Here is a 24,189-nt window from a genome sequence, read left to right as displayed (position 1 = left end):
ATTGAAAGAATCCACCAATTGCCTCCTGAAAGAAATTGGTTTTATTTAAGTCCCAACAAAAATACCACAATCTACAAGAAACTTTTCTTGATCCTCCTTTAATTCTAATGCCTTCTTCCTGTTGATTATTTCCAATTTATACTACATATAGCTTGCTTGTACATAGTTGTTTCTGTAATGTCTTCCCCATTAAACTGTGAGTTTCTTGTGTACAGGAACTACCTTTTGCCTTTTTTTGTATTACCATTGCTTAGCATAGTGCTTAGCACATAGAAGACAATAAATGTTTATTGACTGACTGACTACTTAAACACTAGGCACTGTACTAGAATCTGATGATGCAGAGATATCCTTCCCTCAAGATTACATCCTCCTACATGTTTTGTTGTATTATGCTTTAATATTATGAATAAGTTTGATGTTAAGATTACGTGTAATTTTGTAAACTGACCCATTGACAGGATCAATAGTTATGCCAATTGGAAGGCCAGCTCCAAGAGGGGTCCCATCATTGGTAATCAGAGATTTTCTGTACCTTGTTTCACCTCGAAGTGTTAAAACCTGTAGCAGAAAAACATAACAAAACAGCAAGAAAGCATACATGTCATGACTAACTCATAAAGCATAAACACAGATTGGTAGAAGGTCTTATCAGATCAATGTAGTGGTTTAGCGAAAGAATAGGATAGTATGCTGAGAAATAAAATATGAGAGGCACAGTAGAAAGGCTCAAGTGACATGCAGACAATAACATATAATTGTATACTTCAGGGCTATGACAAAAGAACTCTATCAAATGACAATACCAGAAAAAGAACAATCATTCACTCAAATGTATTCTCTGAGTTCCCTTAAAATTTTAAGAGAGAAAAATTCTTATGGAAAAGTATTTCTCAATGGGGAAACTTTCAAAATTATAACCAGAAGGAACATAGATTCAGAAAGGACCAAAAAAATTATAAACATCTACTTTTTTACTATTTAAAAAAAAACTTTACTCATCCACACAAATTCCATGTCACATTCTCAGTACTAATTCACCTGGCCACAATAATATCACCTGTAATATATTACTAAAACTACACTACACATGGAGGCTGATCTGAGCTGTAGCAAATTCTATTCCAAATCAACAGGTAATCTGATGGGTACTGTAGAGTCATATGGTTTTGCAAGGCAAGAATCATTAGTTAGCCTCCAAAAATCAGACAGAGCTTTTCAATATGGAAGATTGGGCCCAAAAAAAAAAAATACTTCCAAGTTTTTAATGATATGAATACTGCCTGGCCTTTATCTGGGAAAGGTGAAGGATAATGACAGTAAATATTTAAAGAATACTTATTAAGGGGGCAGCTAGGTGGCACAGTGGATAGAGCACCGGCTCTGGAATCAGAAGGACCTGAGTTCAAATCCGACCTCAAAAACACGTGACGCTTACTAACTGTGTGACCCTGTTAACCCCAATTGCCTAAAAATAAAAATAAGAAAGGAATACTCATTAAGAAAACAGAGAGCAAAGAATGAAGCAGGTTGTAAGGCAGACTAGAGACTGAGATTCTTGATCCAGCTCTATTGTGTGAACCAAGGAAGCCACCTCACTTCTTTAGGATCTCAGTTTCCTAGAAAATGAGAGAACTTGATGATCTCTAAGTCCCGTTCAGCACAAACATCCTTTCACTTGAGGAATTTTGCCACCAAAAAGTACATCCATGGAAATCCAGTTTCTTGCCCCTCATATTTTATTTCTCAGCATACTGCCCTATTTTCTTGCCAAGCTACTAGATTCATCCAATGAGTCTCTCTTCTTTCAGACTCTTTGGATTGCCAAGAAGCCTTTCATTGCAACAAGACTTCCGTTTCCCAAAGTCTATGATTTTCTTTGTTCAAAAAGAAAGCCTCTTTCCCTTGTTTTTCTACATGGATGAGGTTCTCACTCTCTCATGCTTTTCAAACTCCTTCTTTAGTTGCAAAATTCCTTTTAGAGAACAGACATATAGCTACCCCTAGTGGGAAGCTGTGTGTCCATTTCTTCAGCACTTTTATTTTTACATTGAAATTAAAGAACTCTATGTTTAAAAAAACAGACAAATAGTAGGGGAAGTATCCTCTTTTATTAATGAAATTAATACAATTTATTAATAAAATTAATGAAACTGGCATTGGCAGAGAACAGCTTCATTTACAAATAAATCAATGCTATTTAAATCCTTCCCAAAGGAAAAAATAGACAAAAGATACCCAATTGTCTAATTAATCCAAGGTCATTCTTCCTAAAGGACTTTTATTGATAATACTACAAAAATATTATAAGAGACAAATGCTGATCCAAATGAAGTAAATTAACTTACATCGAAGCTAAATTAATTAAATTTTAGATATAATATTTTGTTTGTGTATTTGTACATTAATTAAATCACTCAAGAATCAAGATCAACTTAAAATCTTTTCTTACATAGCTAAATGACTGTGCTAATATTCTGAGTAGTGAATTTCTGTATTTTATTCAATATTTCCTATTACACATTCCTCAAATTGGTTATATTTCATCTCGCTTAATTCCATCTGGTTTTACTATTGGAAAAGATAAAAGTATATTAGTATATTATACTTTCTTCTTACTGGGTAGTCTCTAATTTACTCTTGGTGAATTGTATTAGCTTAGTTTTACAAGCTCTACTTGCAATGTTCCCTTCCTCTTTCTAAACTTACATTGGATTGAATAGAGTTCAATAAGCCACAAATCCAAAGAGTTGACAGTTCATTCTTGAACAGTAGTCACTAACTGATGATACATAACAAAATACATAATTTATTCAGGGTTTTTATGAAAAATTATCAAGCTCAACCTCCATCCATTTGGTTCCATATGGATATAAACAAATACCTTTCCTTCTCCACTCAGTACAGTTATATATCGACTCGGTCGGTAGCTTGAGTTGCTTCTGAAATTAGCCTAGGAGATAATGCTTATCACATGCAAGAAATCCATCAAAAGAAGGCAGAGACATCCAGTAATCGACCTCAAATCAGAAAGGTAACATTCGACTTTTAATTAGAACTGAAATGAGGAGAAACAGAATAAATACTCAAGAAGAAAGAAGGAAAGAATGATTCTTTTGAAGAATTCATTTTCTCCAATAACTCTGAGGATTTTAGTCTCTGTACAGCAAAATATTCTTCCTCTTTTCTCTACCTCAGTATGAAAGGAAAGGAAGGAGGGGAACAAACATTACTAAGTACTTACCATGTGCCAGGCATTGTCCTAAGTGCTTTACTCATGTCATTTGATCCTCACAACAACTCCTGGAGGTAGGTACTCTTTGCCCCATTTTACAGTTGAGGAAATTGAGGCAGACAGAGGTTAAGTGACTTGCCCAGGATCACATATGTAGTATCTGAGGCTGAATTTGAACCCAGGTCTTCCTAACTCCAGGTCCCAGCATTCTATCCAGTGAGTGACCTAGATGCGTTGGTACATTTCTTTTTCAATAATTTCAAAATCTACCTTATTAATTTGTTTTCAATTTATTATTTTTCCAAATGATATCTTCATATGGCTAGAGAATCATTTTTTAAAAATTCCTCATTTCAGGAGCAAGGCAGAAAGCTGGCACAGTACATAGAACACTGGACTTGGAATCAGAAAGACCTGAGGTCAAATTCCTCCTCAGATACTAGCCTTGTGACACAAGGCAAGTCATTTAAGTTTTCTGTGCCTCAGTCTCTTCATCTATAAAGTGGGGCTAATAATAGCACTTACCTCATAGGGTTAGGTTGAGGATCAAATGAGTTAACATGTGTAAAGTATTCTATAAATCTTAAAGCACTATATATAAATGGCAGCTACTATTTAAAGAGGATTGTGGAATAATTACCTCAATTGACTGTGTTCCAGGATTGGTATAATAAAGATTTCTAGAGATCCAGTCTAAAGCTAGGCTTACTGGAGATCCCAAAACAGATGCAGGAGCAAACACTGTCCTGTTGGTGCCATCTGATTTCACTCTGTGAATTTCACCCTTGGAAAAAAAGGCAAAGAAAATGAGACAATTTCAGGGACAGAGATTCTTTTTTAATATAATATTTTATTTTCCCCCAATTATATGTTAAAATCATTTCAAATTTTTTTTAAAGTTTTGAGTTCCAAATTCTATCCCTCCCTCCCTCAAAGACAGGGATTCATAATGAACTTGCCTTTTCCTACCAAATACTTTACTTGTCCAACACTTTATATATTTGATGCAAAAGTAGCAACCAGTAGATGTTTTGTCATTGGTGAATGTTCCTGGCTGCTGAATGTCAAAACCATGCTTCTGCCAATGCCTCATCCTAGAACTTCCCTCATCACATAAGGCCTCCTTGCCCTGGAACATCAAACCTCCCCTTCATCCTTCTCAACCTGGAATAGCTCTCTGGAAGGCCCACCCCCTCCTCCCATTGGTCAGTTGCTCTTGGAACCTCCATTTTATGGAGGGCCTAAGCTGGCCCTAATTCCCCTCCCAGCCCTGGGGTCTGGTTTCTGGGCTTCAAACCCATGCTGTCAGGCTGGGCATCTCCATTTCCAGTCTTTCTCGCTTTTTTTTGGCTACCTACTATGTGTGATCTTTCCCCATTAGAATGCAAGCTTCTAGGGCAGGGACAAACTTTGTCTCTGATTGTATTTTTATCTCCAGGGCTTAGTACAGTGACTGGCACATAGTAAGCACTTAATAAATGTGTGTTTCTTCCTTCCTTAATACTGATGACATAACAAAACTGATTTTTAAGTGTATGGGCTGAAATGTACGTACTCCAGTTTGAAGGGAGTGAGCAAACAGGGTTCACTTGCTAGATTATAAACTAAGGTTAACTATAAAGATACTTCTTCTTTTATGACAGGAATAATGATCAAAAAGAATCCACCAAAGATGTTAAATGTGAGGCCTGGAAACCTGGTCTCAAGAAAGTGGTATGTTATTCTGGAGCCAAGCAGCCCCACACTGTTTCTCATCTATGTCACTTGTATCACCTTCTATTACTCAAATTCCATGGGGGGCATATGACATCAGGTGATCTTGTGCTGTTCTCTGTTATTCTGGAAGCAAATGTATGAACAGCAAATAAAGCGAGGATAGAGAGAAACTGAGGAAGTGATGTAGGCAGGAGTAACACTCTCAGTAACAAACCCACGTCTAGAGAAGGAACTGGCCTACTGCTGAGTGTGTACAGAAGTTGTGACAGATTCCTAGTAGGTTTGCTACATTCCCAAACTCTCCAGGGTCTTCCTGTCACCTTGTCTAAAGGATTCTTATTTATTTATATTATTTATTTAAATTTATATTTAAAGATTATTTAATAATAATTTAATAATTGCTGAGAAGCATCTTGTAGAAAATAGATAAAGAACTGCAGGATAGAGGCTGCTAAGTAACCTTCAAGGAAATTCGTGGTGCTATTCAAACACTTCCCAACATATGTCCATTTGCTTTTCTTTTTTTTTCTTCTTTCTCTCACCTCTTTTATTTTCCTAGTTTTCTCTCTCTCTTTCTATTCCCTTCCTAATTCTTTTCTTCTTCCTTTCTCTTTTTTCCCTTTTCTTCTCCCTATGTTTTAGGTCTGTCAGTGACATTCAATGGTCCCATGGCCATTGTTTAGCCCTAATTGGTGGCACTCAGGGCAAAAGGTTGCTGACTCTTGTTCTGGGGCAATTTCATGCTTGCATGTGAGTGTTTCAATAAGACACAGGTTGATGAGTACCAGGCATTGGCATGCATTTGGAGATTTTATTAGGGAAGCAGTGTTATGTGGTGGGAAAACTATTGGCTTTAGCATCAGAAGACTTGTGCTGAAGTCTTAGTTGTAATACTTATTAGGTATGTCACCATGGATAAGTGTCAGAGTTTCAGCTTGCTTATTTGTCAAATAAAGATAATATTTGTGTTACCTGACTCACAAAGTTGTTGGGAGGAACCTCTTTGTACACTAAATACCATAGATATGTGAGATTTTTTTTTACTTAAAAACTGTGATTTTGAAAAGGAAAATGACAAATGTTGGAGGGGATGTAGGAGAATTAAGACATTAATACACTATTGGTGGAGTTGTGAATTGATTCAACCATTCTGGGGAGCAATTTGGGCTATAAAATCATGCATATTCTTTGACCCAGTAATACCACTACTAGGTCTGTGTCCCACAGAGATAAAAAACAAAAAGTAAAAAAGACTTATACATATAAAAAATATTTATAGCAGGTCCTTTAGCAGTGTCGAAGAATTGGAAATTGTGGAAATGCTCATCAATTGGGGAATGGCTGACCAAGTTGTGGTATATGATTCTGATGGAATACTATTGTGCTATTACATGCAATGATAAGCAGGATGCTCTCAGAAAAACCTGAAAAGAATTACATCAACTGATGCAAGGTGAACTGAGCAGAACTAGGAAAACAGTGTACATAGTTACAACAATATTGTATGATGATCAGTTGTGAATGACTAGGTTATTCTTAGCAATACAATGATCCAAGGTGATTCTGAAGGACATATGATGAAAAATGCTAACAAAAAAGTGCTAACAAAACTGTTTTGTTCTGTGAATCTAAAAATAAATTTAAAAAAAGAAAAAATGTTATTTATCTCCAGAGAAATAATTGATGGTGTCTGAATGTAGATCAAAGTATACTTTTTCTAGGAGGAATTTTTTTTTTAGGCAATTGGGGTTAAGTGACTTGCCCAGGGTCACACAGCTAGTAAGTGTCAAGTGTTTGGTCTGAGGCCGGATTTGAACTCAGGTCCTCCTTACTTCAGGGCCGGTGCTCTATCCAATATGCCACCTAGCTGCCCCCAAAGCATACTTTTTTTTACTTTTCTCGGTATTTTTTTTTTGGTCTGTGTTTTCTTTCACAGCATGACTGATGTGGAAATATGTTTTGCATGACTACACATATATAACCTATATCAAATTGCTTGCCTTCTCAATGGCTGGGGGGAGGGGAGGGAAGGAAGGGAAAAAATTTGGAACTCAAAATTTTTTAAAAAGAATGTTAAAAATTGTTTTTAGATATAATTGGGTAAAAAGGGGGGGGGGAGATGTAAAAAGTAAAAAAAATTCTCCAAAATCTTGGGGGGAGAAAAAGAACTATCATTTCATTCATGAATGGAATTCTCAAGACAAAATTCCCTCCACCAATACAAATCTACAAAGTTTATAATCTAAAAGAGTTGCCTTGCCTAGAGCACTAAGACATTAAGTACCCTGCTCATGGTCACACAGATACTATGTGTCATAGGGTGGTCTTAAGCCCAAGTCTTCTTGACTACAAGGCTGGAACTTAATCCACTACATACACTATGCTGCTTTGCAGTAATATAATTACATGTGTTCAACTAATCAAGAGACTTGTTAATTTCATACACTTCTGCACCATTTCACCAGTTTCCACAGTACAAAATATATTCTTCTCATAAAGAGATTGTTCAGGTTTTTCCAAAGTGATCTTGATGTTCCCTAAAATATAATACTCACTGGATTTTCAACCCAATAGATGAACTGCTCTGAATCATCGAAGTCAACATCATAGCCATTATGTAGCCCCGCGATAGGAACCATGGCATCATTGGTTTTCTCCTCAGGATTAAGGGAGATTCCATAAATTATATTCATTCTTACAGTTATGAGGAAGGGTTGTTCATCTGTGAAAATAATATAACATCAATCAGAATTCTATTCTGATGTTTTCTGCTACTTAGAGAAATGGAATGCAGCAAGATGTTATGTCTTTGTGGGATAAATTTTCTCTGTAGTAATAAATGTAAAGCACAAAAAATATTTACCCAAACAATCACAGCATCATACAAGGGTTAACAAAGAATCTTCATAGGGTCCAGTACCCTCAATTTAGGGGTCCTAAATTTCCCATCTGTTCTTAAAGATGCAGTGGTCTTTTCACTGCTCTACATGGAGAGGAAGCAGGGTACAGCAGAATAAAGACAGGATCTGACATCAGACATACTGAGTTTTAATCCTGGTTTGGCCACTAATGATCTGTGGGTAAGTCCCTTCACCTCTCTAGGACTCAATCTCCTCATCTGCAAGATGATAGAGTAGGATCCCTAAAAGGCTCTTCCAACTCCAAAGTCTGTAAAAGAAAGGTTTGGAAGCTTTCCTTGATAAACCCATTTCATGCTTGATGAATTTCATATTAGAAAGTTCTTCAGTTTCCTTAAATAGCTACTAGAATCACAGAATCATCGATCCATATGGCCCTCAGCAGCCATCTAATCCAACCCCTTCATCTTAGAGATGATGAAACTCAGACCCAGAGAGAGAAAGGACTTGGCCAAGGTCATACAGGGAGTACATGTTAGAGACTGGCTTTGAATCTAGGTCCCCAAATTCTAGAGCTAATGCTCTTTCCACCATTGTTCAGTCATTTTTCAGTCATGTCTGACCCTACATGACCCCATTTGGGGTTTTCTTTTTTTTTTCTTTCTTCTTTTTTTTTTTGGTCAGCCAAGAGTTTTATTGAACCAGAAGCTATGAGCATTAACTGCTTGATACAGGGTTAAAATAGGTCAGAAAAATATGACCCTGTCTGTCCTTGCCTATATGGTCCAATTAGGCCATTTGCTATAACTCACGATGACAGGAAGATCTAGGAATGGCACCTTTAAGTCTATGTCTTCATGGGTAGAAAGAACATCAAACAGCACAGTCCTTGACTCTCTGAGTAATCAGAGCAAAATCACTGGGTCAATACAGAGAAGAAACACATATTTTCTCCCTGACCTGGGAGCTCTGAATTTGGCTATAATATTACTATAATATTTTCATTTTTGGATCTCTTTCAGGAGGTAATCAGTGGATTCTTTCAATTTCTATTTTACCCTCTCATTCTAGAATATCAGGACAGTTTTCCTTGATGATTTCTTGAAAGATAATGTCAAGGCTCTTTTTTTGATCATGGCTTTCAGGAAGTCCAATAATTTTAAAATAATCTCTCCTGGCTCTATTTTCCAGCGCAGCTGTTGTTCCAATGAGATATTTCACATTGTCTTCTATTTTTTCCTTCTTTTGGTCATTTGGGGTTTTCTTGATAAGATACTGGTGTGGTTTGCCATTTCCTTCTCTAGCTCATTTTACAGCTAAGGAAACTGAGGCAAACAGGGTGAAGTGAGTTACCCCAGGTCACACAGCTAGTAAGTGACTGAGGCTAGATTTGAACTCATGTCTCCCTGACTCCAGGCCCAGAACTCTACCCACTGGGCCACCTAGTTGCTCCTTTCCACCGTACAGGGACACTAAAATCATATCTCATTTCTATAGGATCCTAAACCTAAAGGTAAAAGGGGCTTGTTGTCCAACTCCTTCACTCTATAGATAAGGAAAATGAAGTCCAGAGAGGTTACATAAAAAATCTGAGTCCAGTCTGAATTTCTAAGTCTGAATTATATAAGATGTTAAAGAAGTTATGCTGCATTAGATTCAAAATGTATAAAATTATAGCTATGAAAGCTAATCAAGCGTTGCCTAGTAGATGTCTTCAGGAGAATTTTATTAATAAATAGGAATGATTTACATTTAGCAAAGTAACTATCTATGTATAAATTTATAATTTTAATATTTTAAAGATGTTTAAAATGCATATTCTCCATTGAAACTTAAGTATCCCTCCTAAAACCTTATTTGTGCTATTAGCTCATAGATAATAAATTATTTTCAAAAATAATAAAAACTTCAGGCTAGCTTCTGTCCTAATTCTCATAAGTTCCAAATTAAAGGGGCGTAGATGCAACTTTAGCATATGTTTCCTTCAAAAGAAGAAAATAACATCAGAATGTGTTTTATGGATTTAATATTGGAAAATATGATTATTAACTACATACTGTTGTTCAGTTACTTTTCAGTATAATTTAAGTATAATTAAAAAAAAGTAAGCCACAGTCTAAAAATCTCAAAGATATGATTTTATTATTATGTGTTGAATTTAGGATATGGATAGAGAGTAGACCTATTATTTCATTGGTACTGGGAACTCCCAGGTAAGGAAACTTCCTCTACCAATGTCATCTGCACTTTCTCTGAAATTTATGGTTTTAGAGATTTGCCAAGAACACAGTGTCAAACTCAGATAGGAATGGACCATTAATTTGAACATAAAAATCCCTGTGGATGGTGTATTTAATTAGTTTTAAAATGTAATGTTACCTATGTTCTATTGTATTTTTATTTATTTTGTTAAATACTCCCATTTAATCTGGTTCGTAGAGAGTATTATGAGTCCATGTAGACTGAGGGTTCATATTTGACACCTTTGGCCCAGAGCACTGACAGACTGTGTTATCCAAGGTAACACAGTCAATGTGTATCAGAAGAGATACCTCAACCCAAGTCTTCCTACTACCAAGGTCAACTCTTTATCAATTATACCATACTGCCTGTTGAATTTAGACCCGGTAAAAGCCTTCAGATCAAATCAACAAATATTTATTATCTTGCATATTACACATGTCTGTCTCTACTAAAAACAAAAAGTATTTCCAAATTACACAAGACTTTTTAAAAAATCTTTTCAGACCCAATCCTCAAATGCCTTAAGTAAGCAACTCTCCCTGACTGAACCTGACACAGTTCCTACTCATAGCAGGATAAGACTAAGCCTAGTGGCGGGAAAACCTTTTCATTCTTCCTTAACCACTGCAATTCTCCTTCTTAGGATACATTCATTTCCTGTCTTATTACTCATGTTTTGCTTCCTTCTTGTACTATTGTCCGGCTTCTGTCTGAACCATTAATGACCCACATATGTCCTACAGGCTGAATATTTATAAAGCACTAAATGTGGCTTCATTCGTTGTTATAATTATCAAAAGATCTGAAAGCCAAGAAGCTGAAGAGAGGAACACTGGAAGACAACAGTGATTCAAGCAGTAGGTGGGATAGTGAAGACAACGGGAGTAGCATAAAAAGTGCCACTTAGAATAGAAGGAAGTCGGGCATTAGATTTATTGAAACCAACCACATGCATAAATTGCATGTAGACAAAGAAAAAAAACCAAACTAGGGGGAATAAGAAATTGGGGATGGGAAAGAATTGAATTTGTGCCAATGGAATGACCCAGGATCATCAAAGTGCATTCTAGCTAATTGTTCCACAGAATTTCAAGACTGAAAACATGTAATTTATTTTTATATATATTAATGTGAGTGGTAATAGATTCAGGTACTAGAAGCAAAAGTGATAAAAATTAAATTTGAACCCAAGAATGACATTTAGTGTCCCAAGTAGAGATCCTTCATGTTGGATGCATTATCGTATGATGGAAAGAATGCTGTAATTCAAGTCAGCAGACCCAGATTCAAATCCTGGCTCTGCTGTCTCTTATTTACTTATTATCAATATGACCTTGGGCAAGTCATTTAACCTTTATAGGCTTCTCTTCCTCAACTGGAACATAGCTTGGTCTACATGTCCTCTCAGATCTCTTCCAGCTCTAAATCTATGACCCTATTATTCCCCAATACTATTGGGCAAAAGGCATTGCTTTTTCCCCCCAGGATGGAATGGAGAAGTTGTTTGAAATGATCAATTTAAATTATCTCTCTTAAGTCTCTTTCTATTAAAGGGATAGCCTTACTTTTAATTAGCATATATTGAGGTCACTCAGAAACTGATTTGGTTTTTTGGGGTTTTTTTTTGTTTTTTTTTGGTTAGGCAATGGGGTTAAGTGACTTGCCCAGGGTCACACAGCTAATACATGCTATGTGTTTAAGGCCAGATTTGAACTCAGGTCCTCCTGAATCTAGGGCAGGTGCTCTACTGCACCACCTAGCTGTCCCCAGAAACCGATTTGTAAAGACTGAAAAGTTTCCATCTCAAAAAGTCTGGTCTAGGTCATAGAAAAAACCATCAGGTCATATGAGAATCAACAAAAAATACAAAAGAAAGGAGAATTAGCATCCATCAATCACCTTCAAGTTAGTCATGCTGGATATGCCAGTTTACAACACATAATTCGACAATATTACTATGCTAAAAGAATCTGTTGTATCCCAAATGTGTATAGCTGTCTAATCTTTTTTACCAGCAGACTAAATTAAGAAATGTCAACAAGGATTAGGTTCAGAGTAAATCTCTGAAGAAAAATGGCAAATGTCGATCCTTTTGTAACCATTAGCAATAATTAAAACCTTTCACCATGGAAGGAATAACCATCATGGCACAGTACTATTTCTTGATAAGCATCTGACTTTCAATAAATCTGCCCTGTCTGTATTATATGAAGGTACCCTAAATTTCCTGGTTTGGGGATATATTTTCCATTTGGAAACTGATTTTAATTCCAGATTAGAGAATCCAATATTCATTTTAAAAAGAAACACTTAATCAATTGCTGTGGAAATAATGTGCCATTTGAAGATCAGTCTTTAAGCTTTGTCTTGTGTCATCTTTCATCACTGGCCAAATACGTTTATTTCACTTCATTTAGTGTGTTCCCTGAGATTTGGCTTTTGTGCACACTTTTAAGTTTTAAAACAGTAGAGAATGAGAAAAGGCAGTCTTTTAGTCACAAGGCACATATTTTGACATTATCTTGCTTTTTCCCAAAGTAAATTTCTCAAGTGGAACAATGATGTTTTTTTTTTTTACTTTCTAATTCACTATAACACAAGCTCTTTGTACAGAGGATGCTATGTCTAATGAGCATTAACCATCCGGTTAAGGGAAATATCAATGAGGCAATAGGAAAAGCAAACTGCTAAACTAATAGTGCACAATGCTTCATATAGTGAAAGTTCTGCATTTTACTTCTTAATTACAGACTCTAGAAGCTTCTATTCTTCTGTTTTGTCACAGACCTACCTTCACCTACCAATATGAGAGAAAAGGTGAGCCAAGAAATAATTCATTTGCATGCATACCAATAGTCCAGAAGTGATAGGTACCATACAAGTAACTTATCTCAATTCAGTGCAAGCCCATTCAACAAGATTTATTAAGCATTTACTATATATAAGGCTGGAGAAGGAAATGGCAAACCATTCCAGTATCTTTGCCAAGAAAACCCCAAACTGGGTCACAAAGAGTAGGACACAATTGAAATCACTGAATAACGACAAATGTATAAGGTACTGTGCTAGGCACAAAGGGTTTTCTTTTTGTTTTCCAGACCTGGAATTTCATTTGTGAAAGCAACTCCTGGTGTGGAAATTCCCTCTACCAATGTAGATGAGCACCTGCTCCACAATTTCTAGTCTCAAAGACTTGGCTGAAGCACTGAGATGTTAAATAACTTTTCCAGGGTCACAAAGCCTGTATCAGGGGCAGGATTTAAACTCAGGTCTTCCTGACTCCTTGGCCAGCTCTGCTACCCTATACACTATGTGCCATGCTACCTTCCTATTATAGATCCATAAGATACAAAAATAAAGTGAGAGAATCTTTGCTTTCTTTGTTTATAATCAATCTATATAGGGATCTAGTATGTCTTCACAGTTTATACCATTATTCCTCACAGATTATATTATGATTCCTTCATGCCAACTTCCTTGAAAATTTAGCTTAAGTGCTGCTTCCTATATGAAACATTTCCTGATTACCTCCCTCAACTATGAGGCCTCCCCTGTACCTGATAGCAATATGCTCCTTGAGGGCAAGAACTATCTCATTTTTTTCCTAGCCCCAGCATAATGCCTGGCACCTATGCTTAATAAATGAGTACCTCAATAGGAACTTAACAAATGTTTATTGATTTGTCTGTCTGCAAAATAATGATTAAGTGAAGCAGTAAAATGTAGCAGAAAGAAGACTAGGCTCTTCAGTACAATTCAAAAATTCAACAAACATTTATTAATCATCTACTGTGTACAAAGGCACTGAGGTCAGATCTGTGTTCTGTGCCACTCACAAGCTATATGCCCTTAAGTAAGTCACTTCACCTTGGGTCTCATTCTCCTCACATGCAAAATGAGGAGATTGTGTGAAGTGCTCAACAAGGTCTAAAGTCTAAAGTCATTTGCATTTACATTCATAAGATAGAATGAGCACCATACCTCTCAAGCAATTAATAGAATCAGAAGAAAGAGTCCACCCTGAAGGACAAGCACAAGAATAAAACCTTGGTCCTAATGAAGAAAGCAAGCACAGGTGGCTACAAGGGGCAGATGTACATGAATTTGTACCTGTAATAAAAAAACACAAATCACATAACCAAAAATTATTATCAAATCTGTTTCCCATTTTCAAATACAATGCATTAAGTACAACATTTTTCTCTCATTGTACATTCTAGTGTACTAGAATGGCATGGTTCTCCTATATGTATTCACATTTGTAAGCAAAGTGGTTTTAGTATCCATTTCACAAGTTAACTGAGCTTTTATGCCTGCCCCTAACTTCCTGGTCTGTCTTCCTCTTCCCCAGTGACAGATACCTCATACAAGAGGTAACAAGGACAAATGACCTGCCTGAGTTCACAGACGAAGCAAATGCTGAGTCAGAAATGGAACAAATAATCGATGGGACACCTTGGTAAGCCAACAAAATGTGGCTGCTAATCCCCATTTATTTATTTGTCTACCCTTAGATTTAAGAGATGAACCACTAAGTGAATCTGTACCAAAAGTTGTTTTCTGTTTTCTAAATGTCTAGGATATTTACTCCCATCCTGATATCTTTTATCCCAGCTTTGAAAACTTTAATAAAGTTAGACTATTAGAATCACATATTCACCACATTCATCAACAATTCCTTATCTGCCAAATGAGGGAATTGGATAAGATGATTAAAACAGTCTATTCCAGCTCAAAATGCTATAACTGTGAGTCAGCTGTCCCTTTTCCCTCTTAGACTATCGGTTCTTTGAGAACAGCAACAGTGTGTATACTCTGAAAATTGAACAGTGTTGTACACACTGTAAACATTCTGTATATGTGTATCTGTAGAGCAATTGAATTATCTCCCTGGTCCATCAGAAAAGAAAACCATGGGACAGCATTCCAAGAGTACTTCCCACCACCAAACAGAGTGATCTGTGATATCACACAATCATAGGAGCACACACTAAGGGGATACTGAAGCCATCAAAACCCTTCACTTTAAGTTGTGATTTGTCCCAGGTCACTCAGGCACTAAGTAACAAGACTGGGATTTGGACCCCAATACTCTGACCCCAAATCGTACAATTTCCACCGTACCACACTGCCTCTACAGTGATCACAGTAGCCTTGCTGTCTAACATATATAACTTGGCAAGTCAGAGCACCCAACAAGATCAAGGGGCCATAAGAAACTACTACTATAAACCAGTTTCTCTCAGGCTACTCACAAATTAAGACTTATTTCTGTCCAAACAAGAGATTTGACTTCTTAGTGTTAAATAGAAGTGTTGCAAACTGGGAAGATGCAAAGAAGACAAGAAAGCCTATAGTTCAAATATTTACTAGCAAACAGATGACTTGATAGCAATCTCATAAGCGTTCCCAGAGGAAAGGCTTCCCTTCTACTCACAGCCCAGTCTACACAACTTAGCTTCACTTACTCTTAGGTTGTTTAACTGGGTGCACAGCAGCAATTCCCAGAGGCTGGTGAATATTATAAATCATGACTGTTTGATTTCCTCCACGCCACTTGTTGGCACGGATGACTCGATGAGTATGGCGGTCTGTCCAATAAACAAAATCTTCAAAGAGAGTCAAGGCATGAGGATGACGTAATATCTACAAGACAGGAATTTTCCAGCTATGAGTCCTTAATTGTGATATTGAGGCCTCATACAAAAATTAAGACCAAGCCAGCCAGTGTAGAAAACAATGCCTCTCTAATAAATTAGTCACTTTTGGACTTTTTTCACTTAATAGAAACAGAAAGTACTATTGTACTTTCCATGACTATCCTAAAATAATCATACCTTGCTTTGTAGCACCTACATCTTTCAAGTCACTTTCACACATCTCATTTCAGTCTCACCACAACACTGTTAAGCAAATTAGTCAGTATTCTTTATTCCCATATTACAGATGGCCCCTGAGGCATGGAGAGTTTTAGGTGATTTGCCTGAGATTACGTGGGTAGTCCCTAACCCAATGCTTTTTCACCTGTACTATGTTACTTCTCATAGGTTCACATTAATTGGCCTGGGACAGCTAGAAAGGGTCTTCCAAAGTTCCATCAAGCCTGTGGCTGTCAGATCTGCAGTATATTCTTGGTAGTTGAACCAAAGAGTTTTAGATCTTAATTAATTACAAGTCACTGAGAGTTCCTTGTTAAACAGAAAACACATTTTTAACTAGTGGAGTTAACTGCAACAGAATAAAAATTTTAAATGCACAGAGATAAATTTATACACTTCTTTATTTCATTATTCATTATTAGTAAACATAAAATGTTGAGAAAATAATGAAAAATGTGGAAGGAAACCTGCAGTTCAAGTAAGTGACAGGAGTGATTGATGTTATCAATCCTACTCCTTCTCTCCCCAAAATCCTCTCTCCTCACTTCCACCTGTCAGAATCAAGAAGTCTCAAGATTCAGCTCAAATTCCATCTCCTTCAAGTGGTCTTTCCCACCACCCCCTTCAAAAAAGTATTTAGGATTTATTTGATACATATTTTTACTTACTCTTGTATGTACTTGTTTCTCCCAATAACATATAAACTCATTGAAAAAGTATTCTTTCACAGCAATGTTCTTCTTCCCCTTCCCCTCTCCTCAGAAAATTACTTTATATTTCTTTAAGTATATGTTCTATATCTGTGTACATGGTATTTCCCCCAGGAGAATGTACAGTCCTTGAGGAAAAAGACTGTTTATTTTTATCTTTGTATTCCCAAATTTTAGCATAGTTTATGGCACATAATAGAATCTCAATAAATAAATGATTCTTGAATGCTGTTAGGGCATTAGCTGGTCACAAGATTTTTTTTTCTCTCTTTCATAACTTACAGTGGAGCATTATGGAACTAGAGGAGTTGGCTCTGTATTATAGGTATCATAAAGTATTTATATATATCAAAACTGCAGTACATTAGACCTTTTGTAGAAATTATAATAATATCTACTAATTAGGAAATGAATTATAAAATTATACAACTAATCATTTTAAATACTACTTTATTAAAAGCTAATAACCAACTAGATTCAGGAAAAGGCCCTCTTTTTCTATTAGCTGCCCCAAAAGCTTATCCATACTTAAAATATCTCTTGAATCCCTCAGCGTTCAGCATGACAGAGTCTAGAACACTGAACAAGATTTGCTTCTCAGTTCACTTTGTGCTATTTTGACCCATAAGCTTTTGAATATTTCTTTTCATTGCCGTCTTACCAAATCACTGGCTACCACCTGCCTCCGGTGGTTTCCGTCATAATCACAAAAGTCAATGTAATCAAGATAGGCATCCGTGAAGTAGAGCAATTTATTGGGGTAGTCAATAGCCAAGCCATTGGGCCAATAGATCTTATTCTTGATGATAACTGTGCGATTGGTGCCATCCATACTGGCCCTTTCAATTCGAGGATTTTTGCCCCAGTCTGACCAGAACATCAGATGTGCACTGTGAAAAAAAGCTAATTACTGATGGTAGTAAAAGGGTGAAATATTCAAAATGATTGCCATATTGATATTTTTAAATAGCCATTTTCAATTCCAAATACAAGCTAAATGTTTGTTATGTTTGTTTTACAATGCAAAACCCTAATCAAAATGTAATCTTCTGCCATCTGGGTATTTTTACACTGTTCTCCTGCCAGTGGAGTACATGATGACATCTGAGATTTTCAATATTAATTTATCATTTATAGAGCCACTGAAGTATTTCATTTTCTATGGCTGAAGACTACTTTGTAGTTTTCCTAGCACAAACCCTACATTTTATAGGTGAAGAAGCTGAGGCATAGTGAAGTGAAATGATGTCCCAGAATCCACCTGGCTAGGTAGTAGCTGAGCCAGGCTAGGATCCAAGTCTATCCCATCCAAGGCTCTTTCTACTGTATCACCACTGGCTAACATTTACAGTTAATCCAAAAATTAAGAGATTTGTGAAACCCATCTGTTTCAGTTCATATTTTATAATGTTTAAGATAGGAAAGTCAATTTATAAATATTCATATTTATTCCTGAAGTATTGAGGTACAATACTTTCTATTGTCAAGGGAATCAGCTACAGATAAATCCAGCACAATTCTCCAACCAACATAGAGGACTGGGTGATTTTAAATTCATGTAAAGAAGCTCTCCTGGTATTTTGCAAAAATGAGATAATTTGTCCTTCTTCTTTAAGAAGGGGCACAAAAGAATGATTTTTTTCCTCTTTTTTATGACTTACAATGGAGTGTTATCAACTGGAGGAGCTAACTCTTTTATTAGGTATCATAAAGTAGTCATATATACTAAAACTGCAGCACATTGGTCCTTTTATAGAAAACTACAATATTGTCTAACAATTAGAAAATGAATTATAAAATCATACAGCTAATCATTTTAAATACTGCATTATTAAAAGTTAATAATCCAAATTATCTTCAGACAAAAAGAATAAGTTTGTGAAAGTGACAGATTAGGTTAAAAGCAGCAACAAAACAACTTTATGCCTATAACTCCCATGACTCCAAAGTCTTCTATGAAATTTATTTATATGTATTTATAAACTAAACTGTTAAACAAAAACAAAAACTGAGGATCATCTTAAACACTGCAACTCAGATGTAAGTTAAAGCCTGTTATTGTTTCTTCCCCACCCCCCCATTGTAATCATTCTGAGATAGCACCATTTTGAAACAAAACAAAACAAAAAAATCTTACTCAATTCTGGGATCTAATACTAGTCCCCTTGGGTTTGTTACATTTTCACTAATCAGCACAGTCCTGTGGTTCCCATTGATTTTAGAGACTTCAATTGTTTCCAGAACATAGTCTGTCCAGTAAAGATTACGACCCACCCAGTCTACCGCAATACTTTCAGTCACGGTGACACCACTGTCAAATACCTGTAGGGAAGGAGAAGAAGAAATAGAGAGAGAGGGAAAGGGAGAGAGAGAGAGAGAGAAAGAGAGAGAGAGAGAGAGAGAAATCAAATAAGCAAATTCTCTGAGATATAAATATGTATAGATTTGTGTCTACATTAATGTAGAAAAGGCAGCATCTCAGTGAGGAAACCTTATAAAAGTAGTTCTTTTTAAATCAATCATTAAACTATAAATGTTAATAAATATTAAACATAGTATAAATAAATATTAAACACCTACTATGAAACATTTAGAGTTATGATGCTGTTGGACTTTACTATATAAAACATCAGGTTTAATTAAATTAGTTGCTTTTAAGTTCCTACAGCTAGGCATAGACTGCAACTTCTTTAAATTGGTCACCTTTTTCTGTTACATCATACAGTTGGCATAGTGGAAGTAGAGAAGAGAGTTAGTATTATGTAAGATCAAGAGGCAGCTTCAGAGTCAAGACCTGAGCTCAAGTCTTACTTCTGACACAAATTGACTGTATGACTCCGGGCAAGTCACTTGACTTGTCTCTAAGAATATTTGCTGATCTTCATGGGTAGGGGGAGTTCCCTCATCAGGAATTCCCAGTACCAATGAAATCACAAGTCCAGCCAGAAAATGAAAAAAAAAAATAGTGAAAGTAACACTGGAACGTAAGATAGCTGAGATTTTGGAGCAAGTTTTGCCCCAGATAACAACATAAAGGTCTAGAATTACAATCTTCTTGTTCTTTTACTGTCTCTATTTTTGCCCATGTGGCCAGAATGATGGGGGCTATGGAAGTCTTCCTAAGCTCTCACATTATGTGAGCTAGAATGCAGAATATCTATCTACCTTCTTACTTGCTCTACCTCTAAAATTGTCATTATCTTGTTGAAATGGACATCTAGTCCCCAGGTACATGACTTAGTGCAGCACTCCTTAAACTGTGGGGTCATGACCCACAGTTTAAGAAGCAATGAAAGGATCACGATTGGAAAAAGTTTAAGAAATCCTGGACTCGAAGAAGGCAGTTTTAGAGTTATACAGGATAAAATGTCACCCTGTTTCTTACTGATGCGTAAAGCCAAGTAATATTTAAATGTTCCAATAAAAATAAAAAGTTGGAAAAATACAGATTGAAATTGCACTTACTACTTTTCGGTCTGTTCCATTTTGAAAAGCACTCCAGATTTTATCCTGTCTTATGTCAGACCAAAAGATACGACCACTGAGTGAATCAAAGTCAATTGCTACAATGTGCTCACCATCACGGATAAGTGAATAGATATTATGTCCCTGAGCGGTGATGTTGTCAGCAACTATTTGGTTCCGACTAGTCACTAACAACAACAGATTTCCCGAAGCTGTGAAAGAATCAAATGCAAAAATGTCAATGATTTTCTTAGAAGGAAAAAATTTTCTCTTTCAAACACTTGATACAAGATACTTTCAATAGCCGAAGGAAGTTAAAATGCAGAAATAACTTCTCTGAAATTCTTTTATCAAATTATTTTCAAAATAAAATATTCTTGCTGACCTGAAGCATCTTTCACCATTAAAAAATACATTTCAGTATTTGATACACTAAATTTGCCACCTGAGAGTAACCTTTCTTTGTTCTGAATTCTTATTTAGTGCTTTGATATGGAATTTATATTCTGTTCTGTCTTACCTCACACCTACTAGAATGTAAATTTCTTGAGGCCAGGGACCATGCCTCGAACATAGTATGTATTATCTGTGAAATTAATAGCTACGTTAAACACATGGATCTTATACATTGATGCAGAAACCTTTTCAAAATTCTTCCCACACCAAAGTTATCTGCTATCAATGTAAGTTTCATTCTTTCTTTCAAAATTTATCTTCAAAAATGTTCCAAACTGTTAACTGAATAAGGATGAATAAGTATCATGCATGCACTTCATTTTTAATGGGTAATAAATGCCATTTAAATTATTCCAGCAGCAAATTCTTAATTAAACCAAAAACACGATACTAATGTACATATCAGTAAAATATAAGCTCCATGAGGACAAGATTTCTGAGGGCTAAGAGAATGTCCCAGAGCTCCCCAAATTGGGAAACTAACTATACATAAAGCCAATCCTGATCTATGATGACATTTGGCATTAAACTCAATTAATAAGTTATCAAAGACTGATCATTTTCAAAAACAATCCTCACCAGAAACTTTGCAAGTCTTCCCATTGCCTTCTAATATATACCCTTCATCACACCAACATCGGGAAGACCCTCTTTCATTATAACAATGCTGGCTGCAAAAACCTGGAATTTCACATTCATTGATGTCTTCACAGGTTTTAGAGTCATTGGTGAGCTGATATCCAAATGGGCACAAACACTGAGCCCCAAAAGGCCCTTGAATGCACTCATGAGTGCAACCAGCATTATTGTCTAAGCAGCTCTCCTGGTCTAGAGGAAAGGAAGAAAATGAAAAGAAAAGTGTCAGAAATCTCATTCTTCAATTACTGTGGAGCAATACTCCTCATGTGCAAAACAATGCAACTTCCAAACAGCCATTGAGAGTTGTATTCACTTGACTGAGTTGTAAGATTAATGGTGCCTGCACTCACTTGTCCTTGTTTATGATACCAACCATCATTCAGCTTTTAAACCTCCTTTGCCAATTTCTACTTAGAGCAGTGGTAGAAACATGGGGGAGGAGTAATTTATGTAGAAGAAATACAATAGCTTCTCATCTCAATAATTCAAGCATGCAAAGAAATCTAAGGTATTTACCCAACTGACACCTCAACCGACCTAATCTAGAAATAAAGTGGCTGGCAGGTAGAAGGAGATGTTGACAAGCATCTTGGGTTACATAAAGCGATGGGGGAAAGTTCTAGGGGAGGAACAGAAGGGCACAGATGGATTATTTATTATACCATCATTCTCCTCCCTCAGGTCAAAATAGCTGTGGGAGAAGCTATCCAGTGACTGGATAATAAATGTCTTCAATTTGCATGCTTTCCATAAAATTAATTTTAAAAGAGTACTCTATGCACCTAGACTGTGGGAGGAGGGGGGGGAGAGGAACAAATTAATATAAAGGATTTCAGTCATCTTCTGCACAAACACAACACAGTATGAAATCATAAAAATCTAAAATATGTCACAATCATACCTGGCTGGGGTTCATCTGAGAGTGGGCATTGATTAAAGAGGAAAGAAAGAAAGGACAGTAGTTAGGATTACATGCCAATCACAGCATTTGCAATCACAGTAAACACAAACCCCGAGCTTCATTGTTTTTATGGCGCATTCTGATTGAAATTAGAAAATATTAAAGTTAGAAAACCTAAGAGCACATTATAGATAGAACCAAATGTAATTTAATAGTCTAATAGCCCCATTAATCTTCTTTTTCTAGACACCAACATGAAAAGAAACAAAAACACATAACCAAAGTGTGAAGAATTTAATGAGAAATATTATTCAGTGATGATTTACTTAAATTAAACTATATATTACCCCCCTCAAACATTTCTAAACTCACAAAGGCATTAAAAATGACTTTCTGTAAAGTGCTACTACCCTTCAGACACCCCAGTGACAGTGACAGTGACAGCATTGGGTTTTGTTATCCTGCAGCTCAAAAGGGCTTTATAGCCTGTAATCTGTGGTCAAAAAACTTACTGCAAACTGGGGACTCATCTGCCCCATTAGGGCAGTCTGGGATGTCATCACATACTGAGCTCAGATTCACACAGATGCTATGGCCTGGGCACTGCCACTGCCAGCTAGGGCACCGAAAGGGCTGAGTGGGACAGTCCCTCTCATCACTCATGTCCCTGCAGTCATTGTCCCCATCACAGATCCAAGCCCTGTAGATGCAGTTTCCATTGTCGCAGCGGAAAAGAGATGGAGGACAGGTCATGGGAAGACAGCCATTGTGTTCATCAGAACCATCCATGCAATCCGGATGCCCATCACACTCCCAGTTGTTCGGGATACAGGTGCCATCTGATTGGCATTGAAACTCATTCTGGTGGCACATTCCTGGAGGTCTGGTAGCTAAAAGAGAGGCATTTAAAAAGCAGATTCACAAATGTGGCTCACAATTCCATTGATGGTCTTTGATTATGGAGTAACTTTACATGCCCCAGGTTTTTGTTTTGTTTTGTTTTGTCAATCACAGTTTTGTGACCTAAGGATAAAGTATGGTGACATACTCATTCAAGACCGAAATAACCTAGTACTTGCCAACTGGCTTGTGCATTTACATTTTTTTAAGTGTGCAAAGTGCCAGTTCATATGATCTAACGTTTGTCTTAGTAGAGTACTCTGAGGAAGAAAAGTGATTGAGTTGAGAATCTGCTCTTTTTTTCTCATATTGGAAATGCTTTGAAACACAGATTTGATAAGGAAATTAGATTTAAAATTGAATTCTGAGCTAAAAAATCTCTTAGATTTCTGCCCTCTCTTTTTTCGCTGAGGTATAATTGATATGTGAAAGTGATTTGTAACTTAAAATGCTAATATAAATGTAAGTAGTTATCATCATCATCATGCTTTTAATAGCTATTCTACACTAAATGTGTTTAATTTCATATTTTCTTTTTACGCTATGGAGATGAAATCATTTCCCTTAAGGAACCATTTTAAATAAAATTCAAATACATTAAATGTAGAGTTAACGTTTACAGGAAATACTTATTATGTTATCAGTTTTCAATCCATAAAAGCTTTTTGCAGATGAGAATCTGGAAATTGCCACAATATTCTATAATGAAATAGCAATTCAGCTGCCATTAACAGTACTGTGTTACCTCAAAACAGCAGAAAAAAAATTCATATTCTCATCCAAAAAAATGTCAAGATAGTGCTTGGGGATTTTTAAACAAACCATGGAAATTTTTCCAAATACTTAGGTATTTTCTGTAATTTTTAGTTTGCCTGCCTATTAATTTAATTACTGATTAACAGGCATCTAGGAAACCAACCTTCCCATGGTAAGAAATGTCTCTACTCTAAGTAATTAACTATTCTATTGACATTTCCTAAAAGCACAAAGGTCATACCTAACATATATACACAGTGAAAAATAATAAATCATTTCCACTATCAGGCTGCAGCCTATGGAAATTATAATATGTCATACCCATACTGATCCCAAAATTTCTCAGTGAAAGGTGGACTGTGTATCTATGTTACACTTCAGTCTTTCTAATGAGATTTCATGTGAAGTATTCATGTACATTTAATTACAA

General features: G+C 36.2%; 1 protein-coding gene across 3 annotated transcripts in view; it reads right to left on the bottom strand.

Annotated features, from left to right (window-relative positions):
- The window catches only part of LRP2 (LDL receptor related protein 2), a 258,128-nt gene that overhangs the window by 115,851 nt on the left and 118,088 nt on the right, over positions 1-24,189 (bottom strand). For all 3 annotated transcript variants that reach the window (XM_027866126.1, XM_027866127.1, XM_027866125.1), the window contains 10 exons: positions 22,616-22,993; positions 21,143-21,391; positions 20,108-20,319; positions 18,780-18,964; positions 17,304-17,532; positions 15,522-15,699; positions 14,035-14,163; positions 7,507-7,673; positions 3,876-4,019; positions 452-561 (listed from right to left, as the gene is read on the bottom strand). In XM_027866126.1, coding sequence (XP_027721927.1) covers positions 452-561; positions 3,876-4,019; positions 7,507-7,673; positions 14,035-14,163; positions 15,522-15,699; positions 17,304-17,532; positions 18,780-18,964; positions 20,108-20,319; positions 21,143-21,391; positions 22,616-22,993 — 1,981 coding nt within the window. The remainder of the gene's footprint in view (positions 1-451; positions 562-3,875; positions 4,020-7,506; positions 7,674-14,034; positions 14,164-15,521; positions 15,700-17,303; positions 17,533-18,779; positions 18,965-20,107; positions 20,320-21,142; positions 21,392-22,615; positions 22,994-24,189) is intronic.

The sequence above is a fragment of the Vombatus ursinus genome, unplaced genomic scaffold, assembly GCF_900497805.2.
Source record: "Vombatus ursinus unplaced genomic scaffold, bare-nosed wombat genome assembly UNPS02014779.1, whole genome shotgun sequence".
NCBI classification, from domain to species: domain Eukaryota; kingdom Metazoa; phylum Chordata; class Mammalia; order Diprotodontia; family Vombatidae; genus Vombatus; species Vombatus ursinus.
This window is presented reverse-complemented; position numbering and strand designations above follow the sequence as displayed.